The sequence below is a fragment of the Zingiber officinale genome, chromosome 8B (assembly GCF_018446385.1).
Source record: "Zingiber officinale cultivar Zhangliang chromosome 8B, Zo_v1.1, whole genome shotgun sequence".
Classification (NCBI taxonomy): Eukaryota; Viridiplantae; Streptophyta; class Magnoliopsida; order Zingiberales; family Zingiberaceae; genus Zingiber; species Zingiber officinale.
This window is the reverse complement of record NC_056001.1, coordinates 71,455,068-71,468,947: the sequence shown is the minus strand read 5'-3', so window position 1 is coordinate 71,468,947 and position 13,880 is coordinate 71,455,068. Positions and strand designations below refer to the sequence as shown.

The 13,880-nt window shown below is 35.7% G+C and overlaps 1 protein-coding gene and 1 long non-coding RNA gene across 3 annotated transcripts; one reads left to right on the top strand and one right to left on the bottom strand.

Annotated features, from left to right (window-relative positions):
* The first annotated feature begins 724 nt into the window (after window positions 1–724).
* On the top strand, window positions 725–4,446 carry LOC122015372 (ADP-ribosylation factor 1). Its single transcript, XM_042572232.1, has 7 exons — window positions 725–857; window positions 1,243–1,395; window positions 2,369–2,439; window positions 2,957–3,076; window positions 3,440–3,558; window positions 4,008–4,089; window positions 4,222–4,446. The coding sequence occupies exons 2-7, from the start codon at window positions 1,248–1,250 to the stop codon at window positions 4,225–4,227; spliced, it is 546 nt and encodes a 181-aa protein (XP_042428166.1). The 5' UTR covers window positions 725–857; window positions 1,243–1,247; the 3' UTR covers window positions 4,228–4,446.
* A 4,182-nt stretch (window positions 4,447–8,628) lies between these two features.
* Window positions 8,629–12,085, bottom strand: LOC122016191. Of its 2 annotated transcripts, none has more exons than XR_006121082.1 (6): window positions 11,651–12,085; window positions 11,152–11,223; window positions 9,454–9,742; window positions 9,307–9,360; window positions 8,986–9,225; window positions 8,629–8,834 (listed from the first exon to the last, which is right to left on the bottom strand). It is a non-coding gene; the product is annotated as an uncharacterized LOC122016191 (long non-coding RNA). The 2 variants fall into 2 exon arrangements; XR_006121083.1 differs by having other exon boundaries at window positions 11,714–12,085.
* Window positions 12,086–13,880: the final 1,795 nt, after the last annotated feature.

Below are 13,880 nucleotides of genomic sequence, written 5' to 3'. Positions count from 1 at the left end.
TCTAGCCGCAAAATATGAGTGGTCCATCCCCTGGACCATAAAAAAGTAGTCCAAGAGATCTACTTTCGGATCATCCATCCCCACTAATGAGGTCAGATCCTCTGGTCTAGAATTTTCTGGACCAGAAAAGACCCTGTCTATTTATTGGCTGGATAAATTAGACTCCACTTATTAAATAGGTGGGATCCAATTTATCCAACTAATGAATAAAGAAGGAACCAAAACTAATCCATCCTAGACCAAAAAATCCTTACCCCCACTAATACATGCAAAGGGACCGCTTTTTGCAGTCAAAGGATCTCCTCTCATTACTTTTTTATTATTTTAATCAATTTTAGGAACTCACAATTTATTCAGTTTTATTATATTTTTTCCATCCAAAATTTAGATATTCTAAACTTATCTGTAACGAACGGTAATCTCTTTTTCATTTTGATCCTTCGACCTTCGCTAATCGCTATAACTGTTAATGAAGTGTCTTTTAAATATTTTCTTTAATATGAAGCGTTTTTTTTAAGATATCAAAAAGAAGCAGGACATTTTTAAATTTTTGCTGAAAACTTGGGGGTGTGCTCGCAAAACAAAGACTCTGGTGGATGCGTCATTGTCATTTCCTCTCTAATTATTTAATTATTACGTAATTAATTGCATTTAATTAATAAACATTTTCCCACTTCGGCAGTCACGTGGCGATGCCAGCTCGCACGTGCCTTGGGCTTCTTTTGATCTTTAAAGCGAAGAAGCCGTCGCCGTTCCCCGTTCCCCGTCCAATAGAGCTCAAGAAGAGGAAGGCGAAACTGAGGCGTCCCTCCGCCAGATCGATCTCTCTGCTTTGGCTCCGTCGCTGAGTTCTCCAGGTACTCGAATTTTCCTCTCTATCGTTTCCTGTGATATTCTCATGTGGTTGGAAACTTGGAATTGTCCTTTACTCTGTAGATCCCCCCCCCCCTCGACATCTAGCAATAACTTCTTAGGTCGTTGATTCATTGTCTCTCTTGCCCGTTTTCTCCTTCATTTGTGGCGTAGGTCCTGGATCTAGACACGCTCGCTGCTTTATTTCGAGATCCGGGTGTAGATCTTAACATTTTCACCACTTTGGTTTGGTAATCCGAATTCGATGATATAAGTCTTCTACTAGATCTCTCCATTCCTGTTTGAAACTTTTTTTTTAATAAGAAAGTTCTTTCCTATAATTCAGATCTAGCAATCTTTACTTATGGTTGTCTAACTGCTGAGGAACAGGAACTATGGGTCTCACCTTTACAAAGTTGTTCAGTCGCCTCTTTGCAAAGAAAGAGATGCGGATCCTGATGGTTGGTCTCGACGCCGCTGGTAAGACAACCATCCTCTACAAGCTCAAGCTTGGAGAAATAGTCACTACCATTCCCACTATTGGTGAGTCATTTATCTCCCTATTTATTTTCTGTTTCACTGTATCGGTAGTTTCCAGGTATTGGCTATGGGAAAGTATTTAATATTTGCTTAAAATGTTTGCTATTCTTTGATCGGTCCTTGATGTGATTATACGTAGAATGGATCTATTTAACTAAGGGTCCTTTTGTTTAGTTAGTTAGTTTGGCAATTGGATGACTTTTGTTTTCTTGGTTCTTTTAGTCATACCTGTGCGCATTTTCTTCTCATTTGGCAAAAGTTGGAACTTGGACCAGCAAGAGTAGGCATTTACTCTAGTATGTATTTATATTAGCATCTCGTGAACAGAAGCAAATAATTGTTTTGCTTTTCGTTTTTTTCCTAACATTCTTAGTCCAGTTTTCCAAGGAAAAAAAATATTCTAAAAATAATTGCCCTATGTGGCAAAAGCTGTGTGCTCACCCTAGGCACCCTACGTTATTTTTCTTCCTGCGTTCCTCCGTGGAAAAATAAAGCAAAACTTTTCCAGTTTACATTTATGATGGGAAAGTATGGTGGTAATATTTCTGTCCCTTACACTGCCTTGCTTGTAAATCATTGTGTATAAATTGAAATTGATTCTGTTATTCTGGATGCTTAAATAGTCTTTCTAATGATATGGATATATTTTCTTGAACAGAAGATGGTGTGCTAATGTTGAAAGAGGACATAATTTCTTGTTATACTAGTTGAATTAATTAGTTTGAAAGACATGATATCACTTGGAGGTAGAGGAACAAGGATGCCTTTACTTTAACATGACTAGGAGAGATCTAATGAATTTGGTTTTAGCAATGTGATTTTACATGGACCTCAATAATGGAATAACCAAATAAGATCCATAAAATGAAACTCAGATAGTTGAGAAATGCAACTTATTGTTGTTAATAATGAACTTAAATGGTTCCAAGAGGATGGTTTGTGTTGGTCATGTTAGTAATTTGATGTTTTCGTGCAGGGTTCAATGTGGAGACTGTTGAGTATAAAAATATTAGCTTCACTGTTTGGGATGTTGGCGGTCAAGACAAGGTAAGGTTTATTTTATTACCTTTTGTAATTGTGTAAGAGTACATACTCAAATTGTTTGTTTAACCATCATGGTTTTTATGAGAGTTTACTGATGCTGTTTGACTTATGATACCTATTCAAGCATCTGTTTACCAGATTCTTCTGGGTGTTTATTCTCAAAACAAAACAACTTTCATTATATTCAATTATATTTTGGGCGTTTATCCCACGGGTTGGCGAAGTTGGTTCATGCACAGGTGTTGCTGCCAATAGGTCTAGGTCGATTCAGCCAGTGCACAATGCCCCGCTAGTTGTCTCAACCCCTTCTTGCATGTGCTGCTGTTGCTGGGCGAAACCCTCCATGATTTATCTCCCTTCCAGACAATGGGGGGCCACCCTGGAGTGTGACGGTTTCACCTTTAGTGTCAATTAAATGGCATATTATTCCTTATCATTAATGTTATTTAACTATATTGTTGAAGGCAATCATTAAGCTTCTTGGATCTAATTAATTACTATGATGTATTCTGCAAAACAGATCAGACCTCTTTGGAGGCATTACTTTCAGAATACTCAGGGCCTTATCTTCGTCGTTGATAGTAATGACAGAGATCGAGTTGTTGAAGCAAGGGATGAGCTCCACAGAATGCTTAATGAGGTGAATTTATGTTTATTGATCTTTTCGATGTAGTTAGCAATTTGGTAGTAGTAATAAATACAATGCTAGCCCCTTATTAGCAGCTATCTTGATGCTATCTCTTTGATGTACTTCTAGCCTTTGACTTCTGAAAATTTCCTAACATGAGAACATTTAAATTATGCTTCCCCAAAAATTGGAGTAAATATGCATTTATGCAATTTCAGGTTTCCAGAATATGCAATGAAGTATTTATCATATTTCTTACTATGATGGAATGATAGTTATGTTATATCATTTTCTGCCATGTGCACTTTCTGCTAAGTTTGTTTCATTCCTGCGATTTGGAAAAGGTTTTTATTTTTGATTTTTTTTTATGGGAAGGATGAATTACGGGATGCCGTGTTGCTTGTTTTTGCGAACAAACAAGACCTTCCAAATGCAATGAATGCAGCTGAAATCACTGATAAGCTTGGTCTTCACTCCCTGCGCCAACGACATTGGTAAGCCTCTCTTGCTAGTGTTAAGCTTGAATTCCATCACTGAAGTTGTTCTAGTAATGCAAAGTCGCATAAGTTATGACTTATTAAGATCGAACTAATAATGTAAACAAATTGCACAACACTGGCACTTTCATTTTGTCAAATAACCTTGAATATATAGATAACTCTTGTATAAGCATTCCAAACTGGAAAGATTATTATTCTTATATAACTAAGTTCAGCTTGTTTTCTATAATGTTCGCCCATCAAAGGCTAATTCTTTTGGGTTTTTATTCCTCTATTTATATAAAGTAACCATAATTCTCTTGCACTTGTCTATAATTTGTAACATTCAGATAGGATTTGGCCAACACTTGTTATGCTTGTTCGCAATTTGAAGACCATAACTAAGAAGATCATTCATTGTTATCCTGTCTAACTTGGCACCCCCTTTGTGTCATCCTCTTCAGGTACATCCAGAGCACCTGTGCCACATCCGGCGAGGGCTTGTACGAGGGACTTGATTGGCTCTCCAGCAACATCGCTAGCAAGGTATTTCCGCATTCTTTCTCTCATTAACTCTATCGCCCGTCCGTGCACTGATGCACTGGTTCTATCTTCGATATGCAATTGAAACAAATCGTTCTTCACTGATACATTACCGATCTTCTGCTCATTTACCAGGCTTAACGTTTCCCACAATGCATACGAGCATATCTTCTCTAGCTTGGGTAATTTCTAGCTCATCGTCTGCGGACTGTTTTTCCAATGCTTTTTCTGTTTAGCATTTTAAGTTTTTGTTGCTCAGAAATGTAGTCTTGTTCGCTAATGCTAGTTATCCAGTTGCATTCGTGGTTGCTAGTGATTTTTCTAAATGCTTGCATATTAATTTGTATCATTAACAAATAATGTCTGGAGTTGCTTATGGGTTAGGGTTGATTTCTAGAATTAAAAGGGAAATAATTAATTAATTAATCAAAGGTTTTTCATCAATCATCCTAAAGCCTCCTAATATGGGGTACTTCTTTACATGCACCTAAAAGTTTAATAGCTTTTTCTTAAAATACTCTCCAAAATTCCATTGATATAAATATTTCTTTCCTAACAAGGAAACAAAATTATTTTAGATTTAAGGGCCTATTTTGATAATAAAAATTTAACAAAATATATTATTATTTTAATAATTTTCTTCAAAGAAAGGGCTAATTTAATTACACGTGACACAATCTATTTAATCAAAATAACTATGCAAGTTTCTAAGAGGCTTGTTTAATTAATTTGGTCCAGGTAGGGTTGAGTTAGTTATTACAGGGTATGATTTGTTATAATGGGTAAGGGTTGATTTTTAGTAAAGTCAAAATGAATAATATTTTTTAGTGGTTAGTTGTAATTTTTTAATTTATTTCTTCATATATAGTTGTGAGGTTGATCCTCTGATGTTCATGTTGGGATGGATTTTATTTTTTTAGTTTTTTTTTACAATTGTTTAATTGATTAAACTGGATCATGAATGAGTTTTGAGAAAAAATAAAATGAAGACTATATTAGTTTAGATAATTATGCATATATTTTTTTTATAAAAAAACCACATCGTAGTAAATTTAAATATTCCTAATTTTCAATTATTTTTAAAGGTCAGCCTTGTTTGTGCTGAAGACCACGTGGGACAAAGCACTCACACAATTATCTTAATTATTTTTAAAAAAAAAACTAAACCCAGATTAAAAGGCTATTAAACTACTGAAAATTGTAAAGATATAGAAACCATATATTTTAAAATATAATTCATTTTATTTATTTTTTCTAGTGAACGGTTTGGCTGTTTTTTTTTTCCTTCTCTCACATAGGATTGTAATTGAGCTTAGCCAAATCGAATTTTTGAATATTTAAATTTAATTTATTTATAATCAGTCAAATTCATTTTATTTAATGAATAAATTCATGAATAATTTATTTATAATCAGTCAAATTCATTTTATTTAATGAATATATTCATAATTCATGAATTTATTTGAACTTTTATCGATCATAAACGAGCTTAATAAATATAAATTATAAATTTAAATATTTATTAAAAATTAAATTATATATTTAGAGAAAATTATAATATTCTTATTAAAATTTATAATTTATTTTAATAAATAAATTTAATATATTTGTCTATATGTTTTATAAGTAGAGTATAAAATTTATAAATTTAATATTAAAATTATTATTTTTTTTATTTAAAAGTTTATTCATGTGCTTAACGAACATGTTCAACTAACGAGTCGAATATTGTGAAGTCTGAGCTTGATTTGTTTATTTTAACGAGTCTTATTAAACGAGCTTTAGTGAATTTTTATCGAATCGATATTTGAATAGTTCATGAACAACTTGTTTCATTTAGACCCCTACTCCCACATAATTAATGAACCTCCATAATTAATTATCCCACTAGTTATCCTTTTCTTCCTTAGTGTTATAGTAACAAGTCATTACTTATTCAACTAGCAATATCCCTTAATTTATAAATCAAGTTATTTTTATAATTAAGTTAAAGTAATTTTTTAAAATATTATTAATTTTTCACTAAACCAATTATGAATCTATATGGGTCAATCATTCACATTTCACATGCCTTTTTGTGTCCTTCATATGCATCGTAACAATATTATTATAAATATAACTCATTTATTATTAAATTAACAAATTATTAATTAACTAGCTAGATTTGTAGGAAATCTATTAATTATTCAGCTAGATATTAGACCAACTAAATTAATTAGCGTTTGGTTCCGCAATTATAAATTTATAATTGGAAGCCGATAATTATCTGATACGGTGGTGAATATCGAAATGACCGACTTAAGAAAATGGACAATAAAAATTTTTTTATTGGTAATCCTAGTTAGTTTTATTTATTATTCTTGGGGGTGATCAATTCGGTTCTATAGAAGTCTTCCATCGATCATCTAGATAAATCAGGAAACGCGTGTGGTGGTCAGCCCAGAAGTTCATTATCCTTTGGTTACGTCCCCTATTTGGAGGAAAAATTCCTGTAAATATGCCGTAGTCGGGGTTCGAACCGCGAGTACTTGGGTGACAACTTGGATAGCCTACCACGGCACCATGGAAAATGGATAATAAAAAAAAAATGATTAATCAGGCTGGGTAACGTCGAGCCTGGGATGACCGGTCCGACCCCACTGAAGTTTCCCACCGGCCATCAGGATAAATCGGGAAGCGCTCACAGTGGGCAACCCAAGAGCCCAGCATCCTTTAGTTGCATGTCCCATTTGGAGGAAAAAATTATACAAATTTGTCATAGCTAGGGCTCGAACCGCAGGTGCTTGGGTGACAACCTGGATTACCCTGCCACTGCACCATAGAGCTTGTATAGGTGGTGGTCAAAGTCTATGATGGATTAGAAAATTGAATAGTTGATTTAGATGGTCCCACACTCCTGATCAACCCTATCGATCGGATAGGTTCTATGTGGACATTGTTGGTGCAATATCCCTTGCAAGGTTCATCAAGTTAACTAGGCTTGAGTTAGCTTAAGTCTGAGTCGTGGTATTTGGGTTTCGATATTTGACAATATGTGGAGATTGCTAGTGTAATTCCCCTCTGCTCACGGTTTGACCAGATTGGTGTGAAGAAGAGTCAAGTAGGTCAAAGCTGACCGGGTACTTGATTGGGAAAGTCTTAACTAGAGGTTAGACAGTTGGAAAGTCTTGGTGAGTGAAGCCAGATGAAAATCCTAGTGAGTGAAGCTAGGTGTAAGTCCTGGTGAGTGAAGTCAGTCAGTTGGGAAATCCTGGTGACTGAAGCTAGGTGAAAATCCTAGTGAGTGAAGGTAGGTGAAAGTTCTTGTGAGTAAAGTCAGGTGAAAATCCTAGTGAGTGAATCTAGGTGAAAGTCCTGGTGAGTGAAGTCGGGCAGTTGGGAAATCCTGGTGAGTGAAGCCAGGTGAAAATCCTAGTGAAGCCAAGCAGATTGAAAGTCCTGATGAATGAAGCCAAGTAGGTGAAAGTCCTGGTGAGTGAAGCCAGACAAATTGAAAGTTCTAAATAGATATTAGGCAGTTGAAAATCCTGGTGAGTGAAGCCAGGCAGATTAAAAGTCCTAACTAGATGTTAGGCAGTTGAAAGTCCTGGTGAGTGAAACTAGACACGTGGAAAACCAGGTGGGTTAAGGTTGACCGGACGCCTAGTGTTGGGAAGTCCAAGTAGATCAAAGGATTGATCGGATACTTGGCACGACACTACAACAAAAACCCTCATAGACATCGGGTTTCCACCGGTGTCTATTATATTTTCGACCGATGTCTATGAAGGCGATGTAAAAGGTCTGTCATTTTAGACATCGGGTTAAAACTGGTGTAGTATCACTTAACGACACTGGTGTTCGAATCGATTATTAACCGGTGTAGTATCACTTAACGACACCGTTTCATCAACAGTGTAAAACCGATGTAATATTATATGTTAATAACACCAGTTTTGGCAGCGGTATACGACCGATGTAATATTAGTTAATGACACCGGTTTTACAGCGGTTGAAAACCGATGTAATATCAGTATTTTTTAACAACACAAATTTGATTTCCGAAACAGTGAAAAACCGACAGTAACAAAAAAAATACACAAATATTCACAAATTACACAAATATTCTTCATTCAACAGTATCCATAAAATACACAAATATTCACAAATTACATAAATATTCTTCTTACAACAGTATCCATAAAATACACAAACATTCTTCCATAAAATGAGGCAATATGCAACAGGCTATCGCTTTTGCATTAAACAGTCGGGTTAAAACTGGTGTAGTATCACTTAACGACACTGGTGTTCGAATCGATTATTAACCGGTGTAGTATCACTTAACGACACCGTTTCATCAACAGTGTAAAACCGATGTAATATTATATGTTAATAACATCAGTTTTGGCAGCGGTATACGACCGATGTAATATTAGTTAATGACACCGGTTTTACAGCGGTTGAAAACCGATGTAATATCAGTATTTTTTAACAACACAAATTTGATTTCCGAAACAGTGAAAAACCGACAGTAACAAAAAAAATACACAAATATTCACAAATTACACAAATATTCTTCATTCAACAGTATCCATAAAATACACAAATATTCACAAATTACATAAATATTCTTCTTACAACAGTATCCATAAAATACACAAACATTCTTCCATTAAATGAGGCAATATGCAACAGGCTATCGCTTTTGCATTAAACAGTCTGCGAAGAACTTCATTGTAACAGGCTATTGCTTCTGCATAAGTTCCCTGGTGTAATACAAGAGAACTATCAATTTCCAACTAGGGGCAAAGACAGCAAAGAAGAAGATAGACAAATTATATGACTTTCTTCCATTAAATGAGGCAATATGCAATAACTCGCAAACTAGCGATGAAAAAGGCAGATATAGTACTCTACCTGTTGCTTGTATATAATAGCCAAGTTGTTGAAGGGCACATATATCCCTGTTGTAACTGCTAAAGTTGCCTTATAGAATGATGCAGCAACACTCATCATGTTGCAGCATGAAGAGAAGTTTCATTAAGGAACAAAAATAAACTATCCGCACAGTTGTCATCAAACATTTCTAAAGCTTGTCATCATGTTGCCAAGGCTTGACAATGCTTGTGGATGGTTGGGTTGTAAAGCAAGGCATGACTTGGGAAAAATTATTAAAATGAAGTTATTCAACAAGGAAAAAAACTTAAGAGAATAAAAATATCCAAATTAAAAAGTCACCCTATAGAAGTTGATAGCCTCTTCCACATGTCCAGCGTCTTTGAGAGCATTCCCCTTTTAATGTGCAAGAAAGTCGATCATTAACTAACCTGGCTCACCATCAAGAAGGATACCACATTTTGACATATTAGACCATTATCAACTTACCAGATTATTGTAAGCTTCAATAAAGGTAGAATCACAGTTGATAGCTTGCTTGTAATGCAGAATTGCCATGTCAAGTTGACTTTGTTCATAATAGATGCCAGCAAGGTTTCCTGCGTCCAGATATCCCCAATGCATAGTTGACATAATAAACTCTCTTCAGAGCATAGTTTGTAGCAAAGTTATCCACAAAATCAAAAAGAGATTAACAATCCAGTGGAAAAATAGGAGTTATTGAATCACGTAACATATTCCAGTGAAAGTATTCTGCAACAACAATGTTATGAAGAACCTGAAATAAATAGAAAATGATTAAGAGTTCACACAAACAAGAACTACACATAGTAAATAAACTTCTCTTCTTTTGTATGCAAGTCAACAACAAATCATCATGTACTTTAAAAATGAGTAAGCTATTAGTTAAAAAAAAATAATTAGAGGACAAAATAGACATGTTTCATATAGCAGCCAATTAATACATTTTGACATGGAGAAACAATATCAAATCCTTAGTTGCAACTATTAAGGAGACCTAAAGACAAACAGTGTAAAAGCCTTCACACAAAAAGTAGAAGTGTGGATACCAAATATATAATTTCTTCTTTCATATCAAACCCAGCAAAGAATCATTGGATCACTGTCATCTTTGGGAAGCAATGAGATTTCAATTAAAATAGAATAAATTTGAGGAATTTTACATTCTTGATTTGTATAATAACTGGTCAATTGATTTTCGTATGGAGAAAAACCAAATATGGTCAGTGTAAAATCCTTATGAGTTGAAGTCGAATTATATTTCAACTAAAATATAGATTAAATCAATGACAAATGATAATCAAAGTGAAGAAATAAACAAGTAGACAATATGTTCCATTATCACAACAGTTCATATAACCGAAACATTCTAAAAACACTAAATCTAATAATTTATTTGTGGTAAAGAATCTAAGCTTGCTGCGCATGAAATGTAATGAATCTGGAATGCAAATACTAAACGCACTAGGAGTTGAAGTCTTATGAATGGTCAGGTGCAAGAAAAGGTGAGGAGTGCCCCTTGAGGTTTAATCTTAACAACTTAACATCTAATATTTGGATGCTAAAGTTAATGCATGCTGATGACTTTGACTCTGAAATCTACAATATTCACAGTTCACACATGATTACAGTACACTCTTCTTCATAGCAAACAACACAGAGTAGGAATCTACAAGTTCCGTTATGCAAGGTTGACCATAGAGAAAATTAAAATCCTGTTGCTCTTACTTGTTGGTCTCACCGCAGAATTACATCCGTCATGCATTTGCTGTAATTTCATAAAAGATATCCTTAGGTCATTAAGCCATGTGCAAGCTCTGTTCATCTTTTCACCATTTTTAAGTCCCAAAATCTTATATATTTTTCATCATAAAGGACCTTTCGTTTGCTCATAGCTTGGATATGTGGTAGCGCTGATCAAACAATTTCTTAGATTTAGGTTCAAATGACATCAATCTATATGACTGAGGTAATCTTGCAATAACTTGAACAGAAATTTGAAATAATCTGTATTTTTTTCAGGAGGGATAACTCTAAAATGATAATAGTCATTCCATATCAACTATGTGAGTTGAAGTGCTAACTAAGAGAAAAACCACAAAGGTATACAAACTTTCAAAAAAAAATTGTAAAATGTCAATTCTAATTGACATAAAAAATCATTACCTAGGCCGAGGGCTACAACTTCTTGACCTTTCTCTTGTCTTTGGAACTGCTTCCATAATTTTTCCTTTATGTCTAGAAGATATTAAAAAAATAGATACATACAACTTATTAGATTTCATGTTAAATAGAAAAGAAACATCACATTGCTTAGTGTTTACATCCATAGAAGAAAACACATTGTACAAGTAAGGAAATCTAGTCTAACTTAAACTATGATTGCAAGGAAATTAAAGACAATAAAAAGTAAGCAACTAGAGAAATTAAGCACAGAACATAATCTAACCATATCTAATTGCAAGTAAATGAAGACATAACATAAGAGAACCATGCATAATTCAATTAACAAAGCGTTGCAAGAATCAAAACTAAGAAAATACAAAACTAGGATGACAAAGATGGTTGGGGCATTTCAACAAACACTTGATGAGCATTCAGTAAACTAAGCTAAGTACGTGCAAATTTAAAACAGCATCAACCAACTAAAAGAAATGCCAATTACATCAAATCTTCAACCATGCAAACCACAGAATCAACAATAGGAGAATAAACTTGCTGTTCGGACTTGGTGGAACGAAGAGGCTGCTGTTCGGGATCTGATGAAGGCGGAGCTGTGAGGTTCTGTCCAGGTCTGTTGGAGAAGAGCTGCTGCTGGGAAAACGGCAGGGATGGCCGGAAGGTGAAGAATCTCACCGGAGAACCCCTCCGGTGAGGTGGATGATCGGAGCCGAAGCTTGCCGCCTGGAATGGCTTGCCGTCGTTGTCGCCCTAGCCCGCACGCCGTTGGAAATCCCGAAGAGGAAGTGTGGCTGTGGATAGGAGATGACCGCGGGAGGTGAGGGACAAGCTCCGGCCGGCGGCAGTGAATCAGGAGAAGTGGCCGCCGACCGTTGGTGCCCTAGCTCTGTCGCGAGGAAGAAACGCGCACAATGATTTGCCAAACGGAATGAGAGAAAGCTTTGGGGATTTTATTTCTCCAAATTTGATCCGACGGTCCTGATCAATCCAGATTTGATGGAACGGTTGAGATCAAATATGAATTAATGGTCGAGATCAACTAGAACTCATTAAATGGTCAGGATGGCTAGAACAAGATGAGCGGCTTAGATCATTCCAGATCTACACAGATTGGCCAGAATCAATCAGATCTTGATGAACGGCTAGAATTAATCATATCTGAATCTTTCATTTAATTTGCTTCCGATTTGATCCAATGACTCAGATTTCTTCAGATTGGACTTCTCATTAACTCAAGCCTTTATGTTCATTTTGGTTCAACTTGAGCTCAATCCCTATAAAAATAAAAATGCACAATTATAAGTAGAAATCCATAAAAATAGGAAGCATTATAACAAAACTCAAAATGTAAATCTAACTCAATAAATATGATAAGAAGCAACAATTAATCATATGAAAGATTAAAATATGAAAATTAAGGACAGAAATAATGCATCAAAATGCTAATTATCATGGCGCTGCGACGGTATATGGTGGACGGCGCGATAAAAGTTTAGATTTAGGTTTGGAGGGAAGCGTGAAGTGTTACAAATTTCGGTTAAGTATTGGTGGAAAATTTAAATTATTTTATTTTATCATAGACACCGGATTTTAAAAACTGCTGTTAAAATCAGTGTCTATTAACGGAAAAAAGGCGCTCATAGACATCGGCTAAAAAAATCGATGTCTATGAGCGAAAATCTACGCTCATAGACATCGGTTTTTGAAAAAATCGATGTAAAATACTCAAAGACATCAGTTTTTGTTTAAAACCATTGTTGTTCCACCGATGTCTATGAGGGTTTTTCTTGTAGTGCGAGGAAATCCAGATGGGTCAAGGGTGACCGGACATCTGGTTGAAGTCCAAGTAGGTAAAAGGATTGATCGGACACTTGACACGAGACAGTAAGTCCAAGTGGGTCAAAGTTGACCGAACATTTGGCATGAGAAGAAAAGTCCAAGTGAGTCAAAGGGATTGACCGGACACTTGGTGAAGAAGTCCTAGCAGGTCAAGGTTGATCGGATACTAAGCATGAGGTTCCAACAGGTTACGGTTGACTGGATGTTTTGGGGACTTTGGACTTGAGTTTAGGCAAGTCAAAGGTGGGTCAATTGATCAACCGATCGATTGAACCGTAGTCCAATCGATTAGTTGATCGATTAGATTTGTGCCACGAAGAAGATTTGGCCCAATCGATTGATTGAAAGTAATTGTCGCGAGCACAGAACATTTCCCAATCGATCAGCCGATCGATTGGGCACCTCCAATCGATCGGCCGATCGATTAAGGAGCTGGAAATCATGCGATAGAGGCTGAATCTATCAGGCAATCGATTCAGGCGTTTTCCAGTGAGCACATATGCATTCTGAATCGATCAGCCGATCATTTCACAGCCTCCCCAATCGATTGAGAGTCATTCAATCGATTGGGATCCGACTGTTGCACAGGTTATAGCCGTTGGCCAGCGTCTTCTCCAGGCATTCTTCTCTAGCGACTACAATGCATCTTAGCAACGATTCACGAGCTCTCTCCACACTTTCACAGCCAATTCTTAAAGGCTCTTGGAGACTAGTGTAGTTACACTTCCAAGGTTCAAGAGGCAACAAGCAAGCAAGAAGAAAGAGTTTCCATTTGTATCTTTTGTATTTTCTTCTTGTGAGTGTTGTATATTGTTGTGTGAGTTTGTAAGAGGCTTCTTCGCCTTCGGCTGCGACCGAGAAGGAGTATTTTTATT